Here is a 25,605-nt window from a genome sequence, read left to right on the forward strand (position 1 = left end):
AGACTGGGTACTCTTGTCTGCCCTTCCTGGTGGTTGGTCATCATTTCCTATTGAGCTGAACCTGTGCTATGCTTCCATCTATGACACTTTGTCCCCTAAGTTCTTCTGTGAGTCCACCTGCAGCTTAAAAATGAAAAGTAATTTTGTGTGACCTTATGAGAAATATGTTTATTATTGTCACGTACCACGATACAGTGAAAAACTTGTCTTGCATACTGTCCAAACAGATCAAATCATTATAGTGTATTGAAAGCAAAACAGTAACACAGTACCAAATAAAGTGCAACTATGACAGAGAAAGTGCAGGCAGGCAGGCCATAAGGTGCAGCATGTTAATGAGATGGATTGTGAGGTCAAGATTCCAGCTATCGTACTCGGGAACCATTTAATAGTCTAATAATGTGGGTAGAAGCTGTCCCTGAGCCTGGTGGTCCATGCTTTTAGATTTTTGCATCTTCTGCGCAACGGGAGAGGGGAGAAGAGAGAATGTCCAGTTTGCGTGTGGTCTTTGATTATGATGACTGCTTTACTGAGGCAGCAAAAAGTATAGGCTGTCCATGGAGGGGAGGCTGGTTTCCGTGATGTGCTGAGCTGTGTCTGCAGTTCTGCAGTTTCTTGTATTCACAGGCAGAGCAATTGGCATACCATATAGTGCAGAATAGACCCTTCCGGCCCAATAAGCTGCACTGCCCAGAAACCTATCTATTTACACTCGCCCAATCATTGGACCATTTACAGTGACCAATTGACTTATTAACCGGTGCATCTTTCCACTGTGGGAGGAAACTGGAGCACCCGGAGGAAATTCAAGCAGTTCGCAAGGAGAACATACAAACGGTGCCAGAATTGAACTCCAAACTCTGGAATGCTCTGAGCTATAATAGCCTTGTGCTAACTGCTACACTTCGTGGTGCCCCAACGGTGACAATGATCATGATGAATGTATGATTGGAATTGGCAATGCATACATAGTTCTAACCTACTTGAGTTGATTAGGCCAAGATCTTTGGGTCAAACTCTACTAGTTGTGAAAGTATCTTGTGTATTTTGTGCAGTAGAACTAAAAAAAAGAACTAATTTAAGTGTCCAATAATTGGAGCTGAGTTTTGCCAGGCATTTTGTGTTGATGTATGTGCTAAAGGACAGAATTGAACTTTGTGTGTGTTTAAATATCCTACATATGTTTGATTTTCAATGTAACAGGTTTTAATTTGAAAAGTAAACAAAGGATCAGAGTTGTTGGCAGCATTGATTCTCTTGGAATGGAGGGAGTGAAAAATGAAATATACTCTTTATTGATTGTATAGTTTCATGACTAATTCTTTCACAAAATGTATAAGGTCATCAACAGAAATATTTTCTCATTCTCTGCTTCGATAATTCATGGTACTTTGCATGAGTAAGCTATCCTGCTATGACAGCTGGCTAACAGAGCAGTTAATATATGTTATGAACTCAGGGCTGAGCCTAAAACTAAGTAAGTCATCAGATAATACTTTATAGGTTTGGCTTCTTTTATCAGTCAATTGCTTGTGATAACTAACAGCCCGCCCAAAGGAAACTTAACCTTTTTGTTTAGGAGTAATAAAATATAACCATCTTGTGTGTCAGGTACTTTGTGCAAAATTCAAGTGCAGATGAGCCATATAGCATGGTGTTGGATATTTTTAAGGATGTGCTTGCCAAAAGGAAAATAACTTTTTAAGATCAGCTCTACATTTTTTTGCATTGCTGTAAGTTGATTAGTACTCTGCTGCAGAAGTGGTATTGTACTTGATAGCAAAAATAGTTAGATATGGATTTCTTGGACAGAATTTGCTACAAATGCTAAGTCAGAACTTGATCTCTGGAATATCTTGTAAAATTCCGTTGCTCTGAAGCTCAGCATTGGAATCTTCTCGTCTAGCTTATGATTTGTTCTGTGACCATTCTTGTGCTATGTGCATATTTAGGTCAGAACCCATTATGAGAAATGGGTTACTTTATACTTGTCTAATTCTTTCTATGTTACTTTGAATTATGTAGTTTTTAACTATTTAGTAATATACTATTATGTATTTTCATTAGATGAATTTGTAGTTATAAACTCACTCCAGTCCTTTGCAAAGATAATTGCAAAGGTGCATATTTATCAGAGAATTTGGAATTTTATTTCCTTGTCCAAAAACAAGTTGAATTACAAATATGACTTTAATGATTTTTAGTATCTGTTTATATTATTTGAAGTCAACAGAAGTGTGATTTGACTAACATTTGTGTACAATAAAACTAGTTTTGGTACTTCTCCATGTAAAGTAACATTATTTCCTCTCTTTCAGTCTGTTCTGAAGAAAATGTGATAATATTGTGTGGTAAGAAGCCATGCCAGATTTTCAGAGTTCATGATAAAATGGTGAAGGAAGTGACTGTATGCCTTACTTTGGAATTACCTCGGGTAAGAATGAGTTATTGATTGCTTATTCAATTCATTATTTAGTTGTATTCATGTATGGTTGAATGACAATTAAAATTGAATTGAATCCTCTTACATCAATTCACACAGACTTTTGTTCCCTTGAGCAAGTTCGCTTTGGTGTACTTCGGACTCCAAATGAGACACAAGGATGTGATATGATTTATGGTGGGTAGCTTAAAAAGGTATACTTACAAACTTAGTAGTTCTGTATTTAATCAGCCTGTTTCTGATTGCTTAGTTTCTCAGTTTGGTATTATCTACAAACTTTGAATGATTGGTTTCAATTCCCACTCCAACATATTAGATACATTATAAACAATATTTAGCCCAGCACTGTTCAATGATGAACTTGCAGGTTACATTGTTCAATGCTTGTCTATATCTTTATATCATTTGCTCTGTTTAAGATAGTTGTCCGTGAATTTTGGAAGTATTGCAACTGTGGTTTGTATGCTAACTTTGTGCTAGTGCCTTGTTAGTACAATGTGAAAATAAACAACGAGATCATTATTCCTGAGTGTGAGAAATATCTGAAAGAACACCGATGACTAGGTTATATCTATAAGTGTTCTACTGACCTCTGAGCTTTGGCTTTGTTTAAATATTAATTGGAAATTTTATCAGTTGAATCTAATTTTCTTCAAATCTTGGCAAGTTGCATTTATGACACTAATATTAAACCTTTTTTAAATTCCTGAAGTGTAGCAGGGTGGCACTGTTGGCTCACAGATCCAATGAGCATTGTTTGCTCCTGACCTCCAGTACTTGCAGTTATAGTTTGCTCTTCCCTGAGGTAGTCTGCTTTCCTCCAGAATACCAAAGAACTGCTGGTAGGTTAATTGGCTTCTGTAACTTACTCCTAGTGTGGCAAAAATATCAAGGGGGAATTGAAAGCAATCAAGTGGGAATGTAGTTCAGGGAAATAAAGGATAGTGGGACTGATGAGATATCTCTGGAAGGTAGCATCACCTGTTGAAAAGAAGTCTTCCCTTCTGTAATACACTATTGAGTTAACTATTAAGTAGTTGCTTCACTTTGTGGAAATTACAATGGAAAAGCTCACACTGTGGTAATAAACTGGAAAACAATTTGTATATCAGAAAATGGTGATGTTTCCTAATCATTTACACAAGAACCTCATGGTGATTCTACATGGAGATGCAATAATTATTGTAAAATTTGCCTAAAAGAAGGGTTAGGTTTCTTAATTTGAGAGGATAATAAGTATACATTATTACTAATTACTATTAAATAACCACCTTGGCACTGAAAATTATTCCTTCTGACTTTAACCATTTGCGATTTTTGTATATAAACCAATTAAATACTAACTTTTCCTCCCTCTGTTTTTTTAGAACATAATTTTGCATGGAAATGATAATTATCGTATTTAATTCACAATCTTCATAGGTACTACCATATCTGCTTAATACTTAAAGAATTTGCTTTAGTTTACTTTTTCTATCGCCTGTAGTTTATGTTGATTTTTCTATTGTTTTGTACTCAGAACAATCCAATTCTCATGTATTTTGGCTTGTGAATCTTTTGTAATTTGGTTTTGTATTTGAGGAAGACATTTTTTTTAATCTATGCCACCACAACACAGCATTTTTTTTTACTCCTGTTCATCTCATTTTTTAAATCAGGTTTCTCTTTTATATTATATTCCACCATGCACTAACAGGAAGATACTCTCTAATCTTCTCTCTTAAATAATATCAAGTCTATATTTTTGTCTTTATAAATCAGTGGATTCCGGTTAATTGGGCCATCAATTAGTCAGGACAGCTGTCTATTTTGGACAACTCTGAAAGAACAAAACCTAATCGAGAAAATAGCTGGGATTCTTTTGTTTATTTGGGACACCATGCTGCTTATTTGGCACAGGAGACTGTTGCCAAACGGTTTCCAACAAGCATCGGTCACAAGTACTTTTGTGGCCATTAGGCACTACACTTTACTTGCAGTGAATAGTTCTTAAATGGTGGCAGTTGTGTGTACTTCTGTTCAAAAAACATTGATTTTTATCACTGATAGTTGGCAAGAAATAAGCAGTGAGACAATTTGGAACTGTTTTGCCCTCTGCAGTTTCAAACATTAAGGCTTGGAGATGTCAGAAATAGCCAGGAGTTAAAATAAAACAATTTCACTACTTCAACAGGTTAGGAATTACGAATGTATCAACAATCATCTTGAATGTTACAATGAAAATGAAGATTGGAGAATGCAATTGTCGATAACAATTAAGAACTAATACATAGTTTTATAGAACTGTAGTAGTTTTGCTAGTGTTTTAATTTATTCTGTATTTCATTTTAAAACCTAATTTGTTATTCAGTTAAACGATAGTTTGTCTTTTTTTATATCTTTTTAACTATTTCCATGAAACTTCGACTAATTGGGACAGCTGCTTATTTGGGCCAAAATGCACTCGTCCTGATGTGTCCCAATTAACTGGAACCCACAGTATTTTCTTTCAAACAATCTTCTACAAAATTTGTTTTATTATTATTATAATTTTTGTTTCATTTTTTTCTTCTATATTGTGTATTGCATTGCTGCTGCTAAGTTAACAAATTTCACGTCACTGCCAGTAATAATAAACCTGATACTAATTATTCACTTTGGTTGGCATCAAGCAGCCACTACGTTCCACTATGTTCTGATTACTATTTCCAAGGTGATATCTCATAATAAAAACAGAATATTTCCAGAAACACATTTTAGTTGTGGAAATGTCTGTGGAAAGAGAAATAAAATTTAACAATTCATTTAGCAGAATCTGCATCAGAAATGAAAAAGAAAGATAGTGTACATTTTAAATTAGAAGGTGAGAAGGAGGGATAGAACAAAGGGCTTTTATTTGTCAGTCTCTTTTCACCAACAGCAAGGCTGTAGGAATACCCAGCAGGGTAGTCTGTACTGATGGAAAGAGAAAAGCGATAAAACTCAGCATCACAAATGGATGGAAAGGGCCGGCTCTGATAGAGAAACAAAGGTGGAGAGTGCAACATTGCCACCAGAAGCCTGCAGTGTTCCCTGGTAGAAAATGAGGTGTTGTTCCTGAAGCTTCCAATAGAACTCAGCAGTGCTGGATATTACAGGTAGTTAGCAGTGGGAATAAATTAGAGATCTGTTAGCTCAGTGGAAGCTGTTGAGGATTGAGCACACATGCATTGCCAAGTGATCACCACTTTTTATTTCCTCATTGTAGAGAAGACTGTGTACTGAATACCGCATGCCCTACACTAGATTGGAGAAGTGCAAGTGAATCACTGCTTCATCCAAAAAGATTGTTTGGGTCCTAGGATGGTGGGAAAAGAAGCTGTGAAATAACAGATATTAGATATCTTGCAGTTACTGTGATATTTTTCTCACTCCTTTTTATTTAACATTACCGTATGAGATGCGAAATAAATTAAGTTAAATCCCTACAATGTTAATTTATAACAGCCTGAACAACTGAACTTGATTTCTGTTTTCCTCCATGCAGTTCAGTTCTAGAAAGTTGCATTGTCATGGAGAGCATCAAATGTCAGGATCAAACTTGAGTAACTGGAGCTGTGAGGCAGCACCACCACCATGCTGCCGATTGAAAGAACTTATTCATTCCTTTCACGTGAATCCAAGTGCGTTACAACTTAGCTGTTCCCAATACCAATCTGGCAACAGCTTTGTCATTATACCTTGAGTTACCTTGCAGTGCATTCCAGTCCTAAGAATTTATTCCTAGTGTCATTATGTAGTTAAATCTCTATAATGCTGTTTATTATTAGCACACACATATTTATTTCCCTTTTTTTTTGACAAGGAGTTAACTTTCCTCTAACTTCAATCCTGAGTACTCTTCCTTGTGCCATTTGGATAATGCATTTGTTTTAAGCCAATGAAGGCAAAAGCCTGCTTTGAGTTAGGTATAAAAATGTAATGATACTCAGTAATGTGGCTTGCCAACAATTTTTTGTTCATTCATAAACACCATAAGACATAGGAGCATAATTAGGCTATTCAGCCTGTGGAATCTGTTCTGCTATTCCATCATGGCTGATTTATCAAACCTCTCAACCCCATTCTCCTGTCTTCTCCCTGTAACCTTTGACACCCTTACTAATTAAGAACCTATTAAGCTCTGCTTTAAACATACCCAATGGCTTGGCCTCCACAGCCATCTGTAGCAAAGAATTACATCGATTCACCACTTACCCGCTAAAGAAATTCCTCCTCATCTTTGTCCTAAAGAGACGTACTTCTACTGTGAGGCTACGTCCTCTGGTCCTGGACATACCCATGAAAGGAAACATCCTCTCCATGTTTGGTCCATAAGTTTAGGCCTCCAGAACTTGAACCATAGAGTAGTTTGCTGCTATTACTATGATATCAAGACTAAATATTTCTGGGTATCATTCACAGTATATGAAATATTGCAATCTCTTCCTCTTTTTTTTATGTTTCTAAATGGTTGTATTATGATTATCTCTCTCTTTATCTGTAGGTTTGCAGCCATGCATCTTAAGCCGTACCCAAAGCTACAAAAGAAAGATGCATCGCTTGAATCAAGCCAAGAGGCACTCAGAGAGCTCCATTCAAACCACCATACATCCGTAAGGGTTGAAAGATGCCAATCCACCTACAACAAACCATTATGCTGTAAATCCATTGCTTTGGCATCTCATATCAGCTTGTGGTGTCCAAGACCTTTTAATTTCATTTCTCAAAATAAAATGTGCAATATGAGGAATCTAGCTGATAATGTTAGCTTTAAGGGAAGAAAGAAACCCTTGTCTGAAAACATTCTGCCTCCTTCAATTCATCAGGAAGAAGGGGAGGCACAATTGGATATTTGGGCAGTCATAAAACCTGGTAACACAAAGGAGAAAATTGCCTTCTTTGCAGCACATCAGTGCAATAACAGGACAAATTCCATGAAACTGAAAAGCAGTTGGGATGCTGAGGTCACAACTGCTAAACGCAGAAGGAAATCTATTGATCGAGAGAAAATAAAAATTCAACCACTGAGAAAAGATAGTGTAAAGGATGATAGACGATATTTGTGTGCTGACCCACAACCAACCAGTACCTATGATGAGAATTCATTTGTAAACATTGATAAACAAAATGCTGATGGACATTGTCATAGCAGCTCTCTTTCTGTAGCAGAAATGGTGGCTCTTCTAGAACAAAGGGCAAATTCCCTTCTCCCTGACTGCAGCAAACCATTTACAAATGCCAATGCTCACTTGCCGAATATTGTGCATTCAAAGGGAGGGTCCCCATCAGTTGAAGCCATTTCGCACACAGGATCTGAATCTGATTTAAGTCACAAAAAGTCCACTGAAAATAAAAAACTACAGGGTGAATACGTTCGAGTTATAGAAGTAATAGCTAAACTTGAATCTGAGTGCTTAAAAAATCAACACAACAGAAATGGAGAAGCTAGAAATAATAGCTTTCGAAGAGGGGTGGGGAGAGTTTTGTTGACTAATCCTCACCTTTCAGAAGAAAGTGCCAAGAGTATAGGCATAATTCGAAAATCAGCTGGTGCACCCAGAGCAGTTGATAACATTGGGCAAAGCAAAGAACAATGTAGCCACATAAGCACAAGCTATACTAAACCATGCACTGAACCACAGGATAACGCTCCATCTCTAGCTATTAACTTTTCTGGTGTGGTATTGAATCTCTCTTCTAAAGAGGCTTCATTAACCCACAAGGAAACAACATCATTGCCAAACAGTACAAGAGAACATTTTAGTAGTGATGTTGAGACATCAGTGGAGTCCTGTAATACCCCATCACTGTGTTGGGAAATGGACAATAAGTTTGTATCAAACTTTACTTTACCGGAGAGTGGTATGGGTGAATATGCAAATGACTTTATTGTCAATGAGTTAGAGTCTTGTGTGGTGGATAGGAATATGGTTAGGAGGGTCAAGGAAGCAACAGAATGTACGTCAGTGACTAAACTAAAGTCTGAGGAACCCCTTCCTGGAAAACTATTTTTCACACTTGAACAGTCCCACTTGGAAAACTTGGATTCAATTGAAAATACTACTGAGGAAATCCTGGATATTGCACATTGCAGGGATGACTTTCTGATTGCTGAAAGCAGAACATTGAACAGAAGTTGCTCAGAAGCGAATCAGAGCAATTCTTGCACACCTTTTGGAACTATGTGCCCTTCATTAACTGAGCCCTTTCCTCTAAGAAGGCAAGTATCTCATGAGTTCTTAGAAACTCGCTTCAAAATTCAACAGCTTCTTGAGCCTCGGCAATACATGGCCTTTTTACCACACCACATCATGGTGAAGATTTTCATGTTCCTTCCTACTAAAACCCTGGCAGCTCTCAAATGCACGTGCCATTATTTTAAGTTTATTATAGAAAACTATGACATTAGAGCAACAGATTCACGTTGGGTCTGTGACCCACGATACAAAGATGATCCATGCAAGCAATGTAAAAAACATTACACAAAAGGGGATGTGTCAGCATGTCGGTGGCATTCAAAACCTTATTATAAAGTTCCACCCTATGGGCGTTCCTACTGGATGTGTTGTTGGCAGACAGAAAAAGATTCACTAGGCTGTAAAATTGGGCTTCATGATAATAACTGGGTGCAGTCTCATAATCATGTGCAACAAATATGTGAAAAGGTAAAGAATGGAGAAGGAATATGACATTTAAAAAAAAAAGTGAATTTGGTTCAGTATGATTGGGGATATAAAATACTGTTATTGAATTGTTTGCTTCCTGTAGAAATTGGAATATTGGTTCTGCACTGTTTACATTGTACAGTATGAACATATTAGCTTATGTGAATCTGCATGAACCAAACTGCAGCAGCCAATAGCTGTAAGAGAACTGCAGTATTTGCTCTATCATGTGTTTGATTTACGATAATATTGTACTGTTAATGTAGCTGGCACAGCAACAAACCACTACAATGCAGCTATATCAGTGTTGCAGTTAGTCTGTTTTAAGTAATGGTCTTTCTTTTGAATAGATTGTATATTCTACCTAAACTTACATTTAAGTGCAAAAATATTGGCATGGAAATGAATAAATATAAACAAGATCGACCACTTAAGACCTGAGAATTATGATGAGCAAGTGTTGCTAAACAATGTTAGAGCAAGTACAAAAAAATAGCAGCACTGCAGAATTACAGGTTATGCAAAATGAAAACTGGTTGAAAATTAATCGCATTACTTGAATTGCCACTGTCAGTGTATAGCAATGCTTACTTTGGTTTAATGAGTCTCAGATCTTTGGGGGAGGGGTTTACTGCTCTTAAAGGTTTGGTGGTATATATGGAGTTATATGAACTATTGTATAGTGATCATTTTAGTGGGGTGGATGTTTTAATAGGATTTACCAATTTTGTGTTGAAGCATATAACTCAACTGTACATCAAAAATAAAATTCATTGTGCCATGGCAAACAATTCTTTGGTCCAATTGATATCTCAATCATAATTGAATTCTTGTTTGCAGACAAGAAATAAATATTTTAAACAAAGCTTTCCACACAACGATTCTAACTCAATGTATACCTAGGTATATAAAGTGCTGTGGGAGGGAAGGAAATTGGGTTTTCATCCCATATATATCAAGAATAGGCCACGTTTAAATCCAAACACATAATAAATTGCCAGTTTTTAATATTAATACTTGAGCTTTAGCACCGAATTTAAAACTTGAATCTGTTTTTATTTCCAGTCAAAAGCCCTGTTCCAACTTGACTTTAAAAAGATTAGTTTTATTTTTATTGTTTATCTTTGCCTATCTCAAACGTAAAAGCAAAGTAAATCCTCTCATTGATTTAATGGTTAAAATTATGTGTCGAGACTCTTTTACGTTTATTTGTGATTTAATATCTGATCTGCAGTGTTTCCCTTGAAAGGGAAAAGAACTTGATGAAAATAAGACTCAATCCAAGTCCTGGTATGAATAACTATTTATTTTCTTAAGTCTTTATATAAATGGAATTTTATTTTCATAGAATTATACTTGTTGCATTAATAAAAATTCCCAAAATTCTGAAACAGTTGAATCTTAAGGCTAAAGCTGTAAATATTCATCAGGCTATGCTCAGCAGAAAGAAGGGAAGTGGAGTTCTGAAAATGAATACTTTATTCTTCAAGGATACTCCTGATTAGACTATATTTCTCCTCCCATTCTATAGTTTGATTTTTTTTACTTGTGGATAATCCCAAGACAGAATGTAAGAATGCTGTAGAGATATTAATTTTGTTATATAAATGTTTAAAGTGCTTTTAATACTGCCTTTGCAAGCTTGGAGTACATATTTACATATTTGTACATTTATGTTATTGGGACTAGGATTTTTATTTTTGCATTTATATTGTCTTAAGTATTCCCCTTTAAATTTCATTACTTGTAAATTTATTGCATCTTTGTTTTTCTTTTATTCTCACTGCACTTATTCATATAGTGCCTAAAATATTCATCTGTTGCCTACTTAATTCTGCATAACCTGTAACACTGCATATAGCTTTGCTTTAGAATATATTTTATTCCCACTAAACTTGCTGCTTGTTCTGAATCTCCATTTACAAGGGAGCACAATTATCAAGCTACTGTTTCTGTGTATCTTGTACATTACTTGCAATTTTCTATAAGCTTAAAAAATGTTGTAAAATGAATAAAATGGAACATTAATAGAAAATATACTGGTTGTAAATGTTTGGTACCAAATTTTGAAATTCATTTCATCTACTTTTCTGCATTAGAACTTTAAAAAAATATATTATGTTGGAAGCTGTTTAAGACTCCAGATATTCCGTTTGTTAATAAAACTAGATTCTTGGTTGATTGCAAATTAATCAGTATTTCACCATTGAAATGAATTCTCACTTTTTAGCTACAGTGTTTTGCAACTGCACTAATACACAATTCTTAAGAATTTTGTTCCAAAATTAGATCTTTGGACATCATTTTCAGCTGTTGTGGTTATATCTGTTATTAGTTATTCCTTTACATTTGGTTACTTCTGTCATACCCCTTACTGTTGCCACGTGTGTTTAATATGCAGATGTACATGTTCAACTCGCATTTTTGTGCAATTTTTCAGTTTGGTGCAGTTTAAGACGCATGAAATGGGTATCCATGCTTTGGACCGTTAATTCTTCTTGGATGATGGCAACATTAGTGGCTTTGTGTAATCCAACCTATGGTGAATTAACCAATGTTGACAGTAGTAATTCTAACACAATGTGCAGGTAATTACAGGTGGTAATATAGTTTGTGTTAAATTGAAGAATAGTTTACCTGTGTGAAGTTCCGCAAATAATGCGTGTTTGATTTGATAGTTTTTGAAAATATTTGCCTGTCAAACCTGAACTACTTATTCCCCTCCATAGATGCTGCCTGACTTACCACGTTTCTCCAGCATTTTGTATGAGTATTACTCGACTTCTAGCATCTGCCGCAGAATCTCTTGTATTTTTGTTTTTTGGATCGGGTAGTCTGGCCTAAAAGTTTGAGCCTAGTCTTTGAGGAATGAAGTTCTGCTTGCAGAGGTTGATACCTATTTGAAACTTTTCCATAAATTTTTAAAAACATTTATAGTTGAATTAAAGTAAACTACTGGAAGAACATAAGGGGTCAAGCAGCATCTAGAGAGGCAAAAGGATGGATGACATTTCAGATCAAGATCCGGCATCAGTTTTCTTTCTGTTTCAGATTACAGCAGCACAGTAGTCTCCATTTAAATTAGAATATTCAGCTGTTTGCTAACCCGTGGAAAATTCAGGAAAGAATGCTATGCAATGACACCCAATGGGCAGAGATCGTAACTACAAAAATCCATAAAGCCATAAATTTTGAACTAAAATGAAAAGCATTATTGACATTACTTACCTAAAACTGGAAAACAATGTTGAGTAACCAGTTGGTTGATAAAATTGCTAGCCGAGATTTGCTGTTTGTCCCAAAACTGCAGTAACTATTGTTTATTAACCTAGGCCTTCATAAGTCAATGTATTGAGGACAGAAGATGGGATGTTATGTTGAAGTTGTAAAAGGCATTGGTGAGGCCTAATTTGGAGTACTGTGTGCAGTTTTAGTCAACTACCTATAGGAAAGGTACATGTTTGAAAGAGTGCAGAGAAAATTTATAAGGATGTTGCTGAGTCTGGAGGACCTGAGTTATAAGGAAAGATTGAATAGGTTAGGACTGTATTCTTTAGAACGTAGAAAATTGAGAGAAGATTTGATCAAGGTATACAAAATTGTGATAAGTATAGATAGAGTAAATGCAACCAGACTTTACCACTGAGGTTGGGTGGGACTACAACCAGAGGTCTTTGCTTAAGGTATAAGGAGAAGTTTAAGGGGAACGTGAGGGGAAACTTCTTCATTCAGAGGATCATGAGAATGTGGAATGAGCTGCCAGCATAAGTGGTCCATGCGAGCTTGATTTCAACCTTTAAGAGAAGTTTGGATAGATACATGGATAGCAGGGATATAGAGAGCTATTGTCCAGGTGCAGATCGTTGGGAGCAGGCAGTTTAAGTGGTTTCGGAATGGACTAGATGGGCCAAAGGGCCTGTTTCAGTGCTGTACTTCTCTGACTCTACTTAAATAGAAGCACAACTCCTTTCCCTTTCACAGGTTTCAAATGCTGTGTTGAATGCACTGTCTCATTTGGATCTTTAATATACAAATCAAATTCCAGTACAAAACACATGGGTATAAACACTAAGAATGCTGTACATAACACAGTTGGTGAGTTGACGCACTGTGGTTTAAGGACCTAGGGAAAGATAGGGAACCAACAGGCAGTGCAGGAGACCTTTGTGGTCATCTCCTTCAAAACAAATACCTCTCTTTGGATACTATTCGGAATACTCATTAGGGGAAGACAGCAGTAACCAGGACCATGGCACGGTGAATGGCTCTGCTGCATAGGAGAACAGGGAAAAGTGGCTGAGCTATTATAAATGATTCTACAGTTACTTCTATGATCGCAAATGGGACTCACAGTTCGTGTGTAGTCTCACAGTTACAAGCCTCCTGGTTCTGATGGGTGCATCCTAGGGTAGTGATATAAATGGTGGAAGTTCATGTAGATGCACTTGTGATGATTTACAAAATTCTTTTGACTCTGGGCAGGTCCCAGAAGAATGGAAGACAGTGAATGTCATGCCACTGTTTAAAAAAGGATGTAGAACAGGTGGGTAAGTATAGACTAGTTAGCTTAATGTCTAATCAGAAAAATGCTTGATACTATCATTAAGGAAGACATAGAGAGACATTTAGATAGAAGTGGTTCCATCAGGCATAGGTCCTTTTTGACAAACTTACTGGAGTTCTTTGAGGTTATAATGAATGCGGAGGATAGAAGGGAAAAGGTGGATATTGTATACTTAGATTTACAGAAGCCATTTAGTAAGGTGTCTCATAAAAGACTCCATAAGATTGCATGGATTTAGGGGTACTGTATTAGCATACACAGAGGATTGGTTAACCAACAGAAGGCATAGAGTTGGCTGTTTCTGTGGCTGGCAGTCAGTGGTGAGCCCATTGTTCATGATATACGTTAACAGTTTGAAAGAGGAGACCGAGTGTAGCATATCTAAGTTTGCTGGTGACAGTAAATTGAGTGGAAAAGCAAATTGTGCAGAGGATAGGGCGAGTCTGCAGAGAGATGCAGTTAGACTGAGTGGGGCAGGGTATAACAATATAACATTAGTAAAGGCGAGGTTCCACTTTGGAAGGAAAAATAGGTCAGATTATTATCTGAATGGTGAACAAGTGAAATTATACAGAGGAAATTAAGAGTCCTAGTGCATGAATTGCAACAGACTGGTTTGTAGGTGCAACAGGTTATGAAGGCAAATGGAATGTAGGCTTTCATTGTAGAGGAACTGAGTGAGAAAGTTATGTTGCAATTATAGAAGGTATTGGTAAGATCACACCTGGAGTAGTGCATGCAGTTCTGGCCTCCTTACTTGAGGCAAGATATACTGGCTTTGCAGATGGTACAGAGGAGGTTCAACAGGTTAATTCCATAGACAGGGTTAATATATGAGGGGAGAGAGTCACCTAGGATAATACTTGCTGAAATTCAGAAGAATGAGAGTGGATCTTTTAGAAACATAGAATTACAGAAGGGATAAGATAGAGGTGGTAGTTTTCATTGTTAAGTGAGAGTAGAGCTAGGGAACATACTTCACTATTTGTGGTAACAGATTTAAGAGGGGGATGAAGAAAAACTGCTTTTCTCAGAGTAGTGAATATGTAATTCTTTGTCCAGGGAAGCAGTAGAGTATAGTTCATTAAATATATTTAAGCCATTGTTGGATATTTTTGCATAGCAGTGGAATTAAAGGTTATGGGGAAAAGGCAGGTAGGACGAGCTGAGTCAACAGCCAGATCAGCCATGATCTTACTGAAAGGCAGAGCAGCCCTGATGAATCAGATGGCGTACTCTTGCTCCTATTTTTTTTATTTATTATGTATAACAATTAGTTAGCTTTGTTAATTTACTAGTGGCTGTACAACTGGACTTGTGACTTAAGACTTGACTACATTAAAATCCTTAAAAAAAAACAACAACAGAAGATAGGGAACAAAGTGAAGTTGAGGCAGGAGATTACTATGATAGTAAATGGTAGAACAGGGTTCAGGAGCTGTTTTGCTTTCTGTTTAAAACAAAAAGTTAGTTCATGCACCCTTTTCATGATGGGACTTTGTCAGTAACTGAGTTACTTTTTTTTATACTGCAATTATTATAAGTGACTGACCACTGTGAAGCACCAATAACACATTGAACAGATGAAGTGCATGCACCTATCCCTTCAAGATACATATTTTTTGAAAATTCTGCATGAATACCAGATCTTAGGTTTTCAAATTTAACACTTTTTTAAACCCTCAATTGTTTCTTTCAAAAGTATTGTACTCTTTGACATTGTGTTGTTTAAAATGGCAGAACAGGTGTCAAAGAGTTGTTAAGGTTTTTTTTTGGCATATTTGGATTATTTCTCCCATTTCATAAAATTCTACTTTTCCTATCATATTTATGATAAATATACGTTAAGGTATATTTTGTAGGTTTAAGAATCATGATTGCATTCAGGAATGAGACATTAAAGAGCCTGACACTGCAAAGGTGTATTGGAGCTAGACTGAGCAGTAGGCGTGTGTTCCAAACTTAAATATAATTCTACCCACATTTGTTCTTCATGGACGACTATCATCAAGCCAGCTGAAGGAGAAAATCTGGTGAGCCCAGTGCTAAATGTTACTTTAAAAAATTAAGTTGTAAATTGCAATCAGTAGATTGACTTAGTGGTTAAAAGATATTTCCTGTTTCGTGAGGTAAAAATTAACTTAAACTTTCAACAGAATGGTCTGACTTTTAAATTATAAACCCTATCTATTTATATTACTACAATATGTTAACTTTTAAAGCAGTTAATTTCCTTTGATTGCTTATTACCATAATTGTTATTGGTGGTAATAATGATTAGTGTTTTACTACTTATTTTACTACTAGTAGTTTAGCCAAAATTAAAATTAATATTATTAATTAACTGGATAACTAGAAGTCATCAAGCTCATAATATTCTAATAACTTAAAACAACTAGTTTTATTTAATTTTAAAGTATTATAGTTTTGTGGTTATTTTACCTGTGATTTAATGGATTATTTTCAAGACTGAAAGGAGTTAAATAGATTTTAAATTGCTTTAAATTCTTAAGTGCTGTGCACTTGGTGATTTAAGAATTGTCCATTCACCTCATTAGATTACATTGAACTGAATACCAAAAGAATTAAACTTACTCTATTGTATTGAATTAATCTGTTAATTTAATCAATATACCTTAGCTGTTGAAACTGCTGAAATGATTTTATTTTGGCATACCAGTTCAGTTTTTCAAGAAAATATTTAGAATTTCTACAGTGGAGTTGATTACTAAAAGTGTTGGTTTGATACTTAAGCAAAATAAAATCCCTTCAAATAGACAATTAATTTCAGTGATTAAGAGACTTGACCTAAGTGAATGTGATTTATTTTTACAGGTAAAAGTATAAATAAGTAAGGGGAGGGGCTGTATGTTCATGAATGAAAGAGAGAGCATCTAAACCTAGGAATGCCTTGATACCTGAAGATGGACTGAAAGGAAGTACCGTACACAAACTTGTCATGTTCATCAACATTCGGAACCATTCTTAAATCAGAAAGTGAATGAGAAACACAAAGTTTGTAGCAAACTTAGCTAGACCATTAAAGGGATTACAGAAGTAATCTGTATGTCACTCAAAAGCAAGGTAGAGTATCTTGGGTACCAAAATCCAGATTGTATGGCGACAGAGAATGTGTAGTGGATCTGGCATTGAGTACTTAGTACCTCTCTTTAGTTAAAAGAATGCTTGTATAAAAGAATTACATTTGCTTAATTTTGGCATGGCATGAAATTGTGAGATCACTCAAACTTTCCCTAAACCTAAGTAAATATTTCAAATATTACAATCTTTTTCAATGTGGGGTACAAGATATACCAGTCAACCTTCAGTTGTGGGAAAAGTTTAAGATTTTAATCTTGTACAAGATAGTGGCACTTAGGAAAATATGGTTTTATGACAAATGCAAGTCAAATTGCATTTGTGTAACTGAATTTTTTTTTAATGTAATGGAGAGGTGAATTACAGTGTTAATGTACGTTTTTTTTCCCCCAAGAGATTTGATAAAGTACCACATAAGATTCATCAGCAAAACTGAAGTCCATTGATTAAAAGGGGAGGGGCTTCATCAATATAAAACTGACCTGAACGAAAGAAATGAGGTTCAAGTGAGCAATTTATTTCTTAGCTGCTGTGTTTAGTACTGGCATCACTGCATTTGAAATTATAGATACAGACAACACTAATTTTCAAGTCATGTATTAGCGGCCCAGATATGGATTTATTTCAAATGTTTGCTGATGACATGAAACTTTGAAATTGTGCACAATGAAGTGGATTTGAAACACAGGACAGAATAAGAAATAGGAGCAGGCCATCTAGCCCCCTTGCTTTTACTGCACAAGGTGAAATGATGATGAAACATTACAGATGCAAATCAACACAAGTTTGAAGTGAACATTTTAGTAGTTGGAATAGGAGACCACACAAACTGAACTATACAGTTTTAATGTGGGTGCAACAATAAGAAAGGTATTTATAGACAAATCTTGAAAATGCTAGGATAAATTGAGAAGGTCATTTAAATACTCGTGTAAATCCATAGTTACGAAGAGTAAAAACAAAAATTACTTCAAACTTTTATCAAATGCTGTTTAGGCCCAAGATTGAAATCACAGTTTGGGAATGTGGCAAGATGTGAGAGTGTGCTGAAATGATTATCATCAAGGAAAAGAGACTTCAGTAATACAGTGTTTCTGTAGAAACTGGTGCTTTTCTTAGAGAAGCTCCATCAGTGCTTAGAATCTTGAGGGGTTTCGAAAATAAAAATCACAATAAACTGTTTGGGTGACAGAAGGGTTGAAGGGTTACCAACTAGGTAATTTGCAAAATAACAAGGCAAAATGAGAGGGGAAAAAGAACTGCTGTCATTTGGAATAGTCAGCCTGAGAATGGTAGAATTTGAACTGGTACCATTAGTAAGGATGAATACCTTTCAAATTCTTCAACAGTGTATGCCTTGAGCTTAGTGAATTGCAAACAGATTTAAAATTGCACCATCCTTAGTTTTCAAGTGTCACTTAAGGATTCTGCAAATATTCCAACAGCTGACATTCACTGGTGCAAACCACTGAAAAGTCCTTCATTAATAAAGTTGTCATTTAAATCACATCTGATAAGATCATTACCTAGTACTCTGAAATAAAAATGTGCTCCTACCATTTCCTTTGCACAATTACATCTTGTACACAAATTTGTTCAAAGTAGTTCCATTATTCCAAAACAAAATTTAACCAGTTCTAATCAGCTGATTATGCTTCTGAGCCATATAAAGTTTATCTAGTTTTATATATTTTATAGGCACTACAAGTAATGTTATGTGTTTTTCCCTTCATAAATTTATACTCCAGTGCAGCAAGTAATCAGCGCTGTCCATAGTACTGCTTCCACCATGATGTAACAGAAGCTGCTGCAGAAGATATCATACCACCAGTACTGTTACTGTTGCTGACAGGTTGAGATGCTTGCATGGCTTGACTTTGCAATACTTCAACTGGTTGAGAGGGAATATCATAAAATTTAGGACTAGGTACAGTCTCCCAATCTGTTCCCAGATCAGTTTCTTCATCACTTATGTATTCATCACCACTTTCATCAGTCTGAGCAGCAATATTTGGATCCACTAATTCCATTGAATCTTCAAGATCAGCACTGATTTCAAAAGGACCAGATCTAAATTTAAAAGAAAATATTACTTTGTACACATGTAATAACACAGATTTTCAAGTATTAATGTTTTGGTCAAAGAATTTTTGTTCTACTCATGGAAATGTGTGGGTGTCAGAATTAAGCCAGTAAGTGCTGTCTATCATTGGCCTTAGAAAGTTAGTGGTGTGCACCTTCCTTGAAAAACTAGCCTAGCTGACGTTCATTCTATGCTACTATCAATCAAGGAGCCCATTTGGATACTGACTCAGCAATAATGAATAGCAATATTTTCCAAAGAAAGTATCTAAAAGGTTGTGGTCTTTCCATTCATCTGCTGTCCTTGATCTATTGGGGAGTGGGTTTATGAGAAGCTTCAGTGAATCTTATAAATATTACACACTATAGTGATGTCATGCATGAAGCTGCATTCATCCAATTTTTTAAAAATTCCATTACCTGCCTTGTAAATAAAAGGAAGTACTTAGGAGTTGTCAGTTAAATCAATCATCAATGAATGCTAGGCTTTGTTTACTAATGTAATTAGTAACTATACAACTGATCCAGTGGTTTCCTCTCGATGAAAGACTATTGGCACATTTTCTCTCCTTTCAAAACAACTCAAAATGATTTAAAACAAATGAAGTTCTCTGAAATGAACACTGAGGTAATATCAAAAAGCCCAGCAATCAGTTTGTGAAAAACACCAGATTATTTGTTTTTGGCACATTGAGATATTCTACACTTAGTTACAGTGTGATAATTATTTTTCTTTAGATTTGCATAAGGGAACTCATTTTAATATCTCATTCAAAAAATTGGCACCCGCACCCCCCCAAAGAATCCCCACTCCCTCATTACTGCTTTAGCGTCAGCCTTGATTTTTGTGCTGAGACAACATCCTGATTCAGAGTCATGATGAACTCAAGTGAATTCCACTGATTTCCCAAAGTACTGCAAACTTGCTTGTGGGAGATTCACAATGATAGTATGACTGAATGTCAAGGAGACCATATGAGATTCTCCCCCCTCGGCTATTAGTGACTATTATGATACATTTCTGTATTATACTTAATGTTTAACCAGGTTGTGTCCAAACATTAGCCTTATTTTGGTGCACAAAGGCACAAACTGCTTCAAAATTCCAGTTAAGATGGTACTACCAAACGTGAGTAGCCTAGCATTTTTTGTCTTTGTATAAGAAACTAGAGGTTGTTTCAAGTGATCCTGTTAAAACTGCTGTATGCAGATCAGCCATTTCAGTTGCATTCACGGTCATCACTGAGAATATGTACAAAGTTTTGATCTAATCTGTTAAACAACCCATCTCTTTTGTGTTCTTAACTGAAGCATGGTTGTTCAGAGTCAAATCAGGTTCATTATCACTGATAATTTATTATTTTTGTGGCAGTGTGAAACAAAAAAATTACGATATTACATTAAAAAATGTGTTAATGGATCATTCATAAATCTGATGGCAGAGAGGAGAGGCTGTTCCTAAAACACCGAGTGAGTGTAAGTTTGAGTATGTATGTATGTTCAAGCTCCTGTACCTTCTCGATGATGGTAGTAATGAGAAGTGGGCATGTCCCAGATGGTGAGGGTCCTTAGTGATGGATGGTATCTTCTTGAGGCACCACCTTCTGAAGATGTCCTCAGTGGTGGGGAGGTTGAGCCATAATTGAGTCCACTCTATTAAGGCCTTTCACCATTCGATAGGTTTCAGTGAGATCACCCCTCATTATTCTCAATTCTAGTGAATACAGGCCCAAAGCCATCAGACGCTCTTCTTAAGACAAGCCATTCAATCCTAGAATCATTCTCGTGAACCTCCTTTGAACCCTCTCCAGTTCTGGCATGTCCTTTCTAAGATAAGGGGCCCAAACCTACTCATAATACTCCAGGTGCTTTATAAAGTTTCAACATTATATCTTTGCTTTTACATACTCGTCCTCTTGAAATGAATGCCAACATTGCATTTGCCTTCTTCACCACCAACTCAATCTGCAAATTGACCTTTAAGGAATCCAGCACAAGTACTCCCAAGACCCTTTGCATCTGTTTTTTTGTATATTCTCTCCATTGAGAAACCCTTTCATTTCTTCTATTGAAGTGCATGACCATACACTCACCAAGACTATTCCATTTGCCATTTCTTTGACCATTCTCCTAATGTGTCTGGCCTTCTGTAGCCTCTCTACCCCCTCAAAACTACCTGCCCCTCCAGCTATCTTCATATCGTCTGCAAACTTTGCAACAAAGCCAACAATTCCATCATCCAAATCATTGACATACAACGTAAAAAGAATTGGTCCCAACACAGACCCTTGTGGAACACCACTAGTCACCAGCAGCCAATCAGAAAAGGCTCGCTTTATTCCCACTCTTTGCCTCCTCCCAATCAGTCACTGCTTTATCCATGCTGGAATCAATACCATGGGCTCATAGCTTGTTATGCATCCTCATGTATGGCACTTTGTCACAGGCCTTCTGGAAATCCAAGTACACAACATCAACTAATTCTCCTTTGTCTATCCTGCTTGTTACTTCTTCAAAGAATTCCAACAAATTTTGTCAGGCAAGGTTTTCCCTTGAGAAACCACGCTGACTACGGCTTATCTTATCATATGCCTCCAAGTACCCCAAGAACTCATCCTTAATAATCGACTCCAACATCTTACCAACCACTGAGGTCAGACCAACTGGCCTATAGTTTCCTTTCTTCTGCCTCTCTCCCATCTTGAAGAGTGGGGTGACATTTGCAATTTTCCAGTTTTCTGGAACCATTCCAGAATGTAGTGATTCTTGAAAGATCATTTCTAATGCACCCACGATCTATTCAGCCACCTCTTTCAGAACTCTGAGGTGTACACCATCTGGTCCAGGTAACTTATCTACCTTCAGACCTTTCAGTTTCCCAAGAACCTTGTCTCTAGTTATGGTAACTTCACACACTTCATGGCCCTGACACCTGGAGCATACTGCTCATGTCTTCCACAGTGAAAAATATTTGTTCAGTTCATACTGTGGGAAGACCTCAAGCACAAATATAATTATTTGACATTATTATAATCTACATTTTTTGTTTGTTTAAAAGTGATTATTATCAGAATAGCCCAAACTTGTATAAGCATCACAAGTGTATCCAACCATAATGCAGTATTATAAATGCTTTTGTGAAGTAGTTTTTGACTACCCAGTCATGTAGATAAAGCTTTTTCCACCTCTCAATTTTCAGGTGTGTTTGATGTGATTCTGCCAGGGTCCCTTATAGAATCACTGGGGGGGGGGGGGGGGTGGCGGGGAGACTGTTGGAAACCGCTGGTTTTTAATACTTTTTATAAGATGAATTAATGTCAGACTAAAGTTGTATTTTAATTATTTGTACTTTTTAACAAACATGTATTTTTCACAGTATATGGTGGGTCGTCCCCACTCACTAGCAGAAAGCGGTATCACAGTCAAACGAACAGTTTATCACCTTTCTCATTTTGCCTTGGCTAAGTATTAGCATTTTACCAACATGATGGAATTGTGCAAACATCGATCGGTTTATTTTATCCAAGGTATTTTTCTTATCTCAATTATAAAAGAAATGGATGTTTCAGAGGCTTTGCTTCTTATTCTCTCTTTTTTTTCTTTGGCTTCTGACTGCTTTTCGTTCATCTTAGCTTTGTTTCTCAGGTTAGTATTTAGTTTGCTTAGTATCTTTATGTTTGTTTGTTCTTTAAAATAAATGATTGTTAGTACGAACTGAGGCCATAGGAGAATGGTATAACAATTTGATCCAGGATATAAATTTCGGGCTGAAGTTAAATATTTCAAGCACCTTAAATAAGTAGGGCCATCCAACTCTATCAAAGGCTTTTTCAGCGTCTAAGGAAATGACACATTCAGGATCGTTTTGTGACGGGGTATAGACAATAGTTAAAAGTGTATGAATATTATAAAAAGAGTAGCGATTCTTAATAAAACCCATTTGGTCTTCCGAAATAATATAAGGAACTGCCTTTTTCTAGTCTATTTGCTAATAATTTAGAAAAAATCTTAGAGTCAACATTTAACAAGGATATTGGTCTATAAGATGCACATTGAGTGGGGTCTTTATCCTTCTTTAATATTAAAGAGATCGATGCTCTATAAAAGGATTCTGGTAGTTTACCAAGTTTTAATGAGGCCTCCAGAACCCTGGATAATCAGGGGACTAATGAGGGTGCAAAAGATTTTTAAAATTCCACGGTAAACCCATCAGGGCCAGGAGCTTTCCCCGAGTTCATAGAAAAAATAACATTCTTAATCTCATCAGTAGTAAAGGAAGTTTCTAACATAGAAGATACATCGTGTGTAATCTTAGGGAAGTCTAGGTTATCTAAAAAGTCACACATATGTTTAGAATCTCGTGGAGATTCTGATTGATATAAAGAGGAATAAAAATCAAAAAAGGATTGATTAATCTCAGCTTGATCAAACGTCAGTTGATCTTTTTGATTATAAATCTGATTAATTTGAAATTTAATGGAGTTTGTCTTCAATTGATGTAGCCAACAGTTTACCAACTTTGTCTTTATGTATATAAATTTCACTTCTTGTCTTCATTAATTGATTTGCAATAGAGGACGAAAGTAATAAACTGTATTCCATTTGAAGTTCAGTTCTTTGTTTATACAGCTTCTCAGATGGAGCTGTAGCATATTTCTTATCTATTTCCTTAATCTTGTCCACAAGAGCAACCTCTTCCTTCTTCAACCTTTTCCTCAACGCAGCAGAGTACGAAATGACCTGGCCACAAATATAAGCTTTAAAAGTATCCCAAAGGGTGTTCATGGAAATATCGTCTGTACTGTTAATTGTAAAAAAAAAATCAATCTGTTCATTCATAAAGTTAACAAAATCCAAGTTTTTGGCCTCAGTTCGTACTAACACTCTAAATTCACCTTTTTTCCCTCTTTTTCGAGGTACCAGACAAGGTTGTCCTCTTAGTCCTTTATTATTTGATATAGCATTAGAACCTCTTGCAATTGCTATTCGAGAATCTCCTAACATTATTGGTATAACCCATGGGTTAAAGTCTCATAAAGTATCACTTTATGCTGATGACTTACTTTTATATATCTAATCCACTTTATTTAACTTTGACTGGTCGTATTAATGCTGTTAAGATGTTTATTCTGCCAAAATTTTTGTATATATTTCAGGCATTACCGATTTTTGTTCCAAAATCCTTTTTTGATAAAGTAGACGCTAAAATCTCTTCATTTATTTGGCAAAATAAAAACCCAAGATTGGGTAGAATCCATCTACAGAAAGCTAAGAGAGATGGAGGCTTGGCATTACCTAACTTTAGATTTTATTATTGGGCAATTAATATTTGACACATGAAATTTTGGTTACTTGACCAAGATATACTATCCATTCCTAAATGGGTAGTTCTGGAATTACATTCTGTTCAAGGCTATGCACTTGGTTCTATAGTAGGTTCTTCTCTTCCTTCCAATTTGAAACGCTATAAACAGATTTGCAATCCGATAGTTAAACATACCTTACGCATTTGGTTTCAATTCTGAAAATTTTTCGATCTTAATCAATTTGTGCTAGCGATTCCTATTATTGGCAATATATTTTTTCTCCCCTCCTCTATGGACCGTGCCTTTCAAATTTGGAAGACTAATGGTATATCATGGTTTTTGGACTTGTTTTCAGATGGTTTCCTTATGTCTTTTGAACAGTTATCTAATAAATACAATTTACCAAGAACACATGTTTTTTAGATATTTGCAAGTTAGAAATTTCCTAAATACCATACTTTCTTCCCTTCCGGCGTTACTCCCTACAAATATTTTAGACGCTGTCATTAACCTCAACCTGTGTCAGAAGGTGTAACGGCTATTACTTATAATACTATCATGAAAATAAATGATTGTTAAGAATTTAAGCCATTCTTGACTCTTGGTGGAACTCCAAGTATCAGAAAATAACACATACCAAATCTTCTCAGACTCCTAATGAACTATGGCCCCTGGCATGCTTTCTTCATGATTGCATCAATGTGCTGGGCTCAGGATAGTTATTGACACCCAGGAACTTGAAGCTGCTCACCCTATCCACTGCTGACTCCTCAATGACTTTCCCTTCCTGAAGTCCACAATCAATTCCTTGGTCTTACTGACGTTGACTGCAAAATTGCTGTTGTGACAGCTGATCTAGCACACTCCTATACGCCCCTCCTATGCCACTTGATATTCTACCAACAACAGTGGTATCATTGAACTTGTTGATGGTGTTTGAGTTGTAACCAGCCAAACAGTCATGAGTGTAGAGGGAATTATAGTTATTATAGGCATCCGTTAGTCTCGTGAGACCATGGAATTGCACCTTGGAAGGTTTCCAGGGCGCAGGCCTGGGCAAGATTGTATGGAAGACCTGCAGTTGCCCACGCTGCAAGTCTCCCCTCTCCACACCGCTGATATTGTCCAAGGGAAGGGCACTAGGGACGATACAGCTTGGCACCGGTGTTGTCGCAGAACAACGTGTGGTTAAGTGCCTTGCTCAAGGACACAATACGCTGCCTCAGCTGAGGCTTGAACTAGCGACCTTCAGATCACTAGACCGACGCCTTAACCACTTGGCCACGCGCCAACATGTAGAGGGAATAGAACAGTAGGATAAGCAGGCATCCTTTAGTTGTGCCTCTGTTGATTGTCAGCAGGAGGAGATGCTATTACTGATAAACACCGACAATGGTCTCCCTCTGAGGAAGTTGGAAGGGGAAGGCACAGAGGCCCAGGTTTTGA

General features: G+C 36.4%; 2 protein-coding genes across 7 annotated transcripts in view; one reads left to right on the forward strand and one right to left on the reverse strand.

The window, feature by feature from the left end:
• LOC134347099 (F-box only protein 34-like) overlaps positions 1-15,944 on the forward strand; it is a 41,756-nt gene extending 25,812 nt beyond the window's left edge. For 4 of the 6 annotated variants that reach the window (XM_063049247.1, XM_063049228.1, XM_063049253.1 and 1 more), the window contains 3 exons: positions 2,319-2,434; positions 2,543-2,620; positions 6,948-15,943. In XM_063049247.1, coding sequence (XP_062905317.1) covers positions 6,958-9,132 — 2,175 coding nt within the window. In that variant the 5' untranslated portion in view covers positions 2,319-2,434; positions 2,543-2,620; positions 6,948-6,957 and the 3' untranslated portion in view covers positions 9,133-15,943. Of the gene's footprint in view, positions 1-2,318; positions 2,435-2,542; positions 2,621-6,947 lie in introns of all 6 variants that reach the window. The other 2 variants (XM_063049262.1, XM_063049270.1) reach the window with 1 other exon arrangement.
• Positions 15,945-16,206: 262 nt separating this feature from the next.
• Positions 16,207-25,605, reverse strand: part of atg14 (autophagy related 14) — a 44,745-nt gene continuing 35,346 nt past the window's right edge. Inside the window, exon 10 of the mRNA XM_063049283.1 lies at positions 16,207-18,841. Coding sequence (XP_062905353.1) covers positions 18,532-18,841 — 310 coding nt within the window. The 3' untranslated portion in view covers positions 16,207-18,531. The remainder of the gene's footprint in view (positions 18,842-25,605) is intronic.

The sequence above is a fragment of the Mobula hypostoma genome, chromosome 1 (assembly GCF_963921235.1).
Source record: "Mobula hypostoma chromosome 1, sMobHyp1.1, whole genome shotgun sequence".
Classification (NCBI taxonomy): domain Eukaryota; kingdom Metazoa; phylum Chordata; class Chondrichthyes; order Myliobatiformes; family Myliobatidae; genus Mobula; species Mobula hypostoma.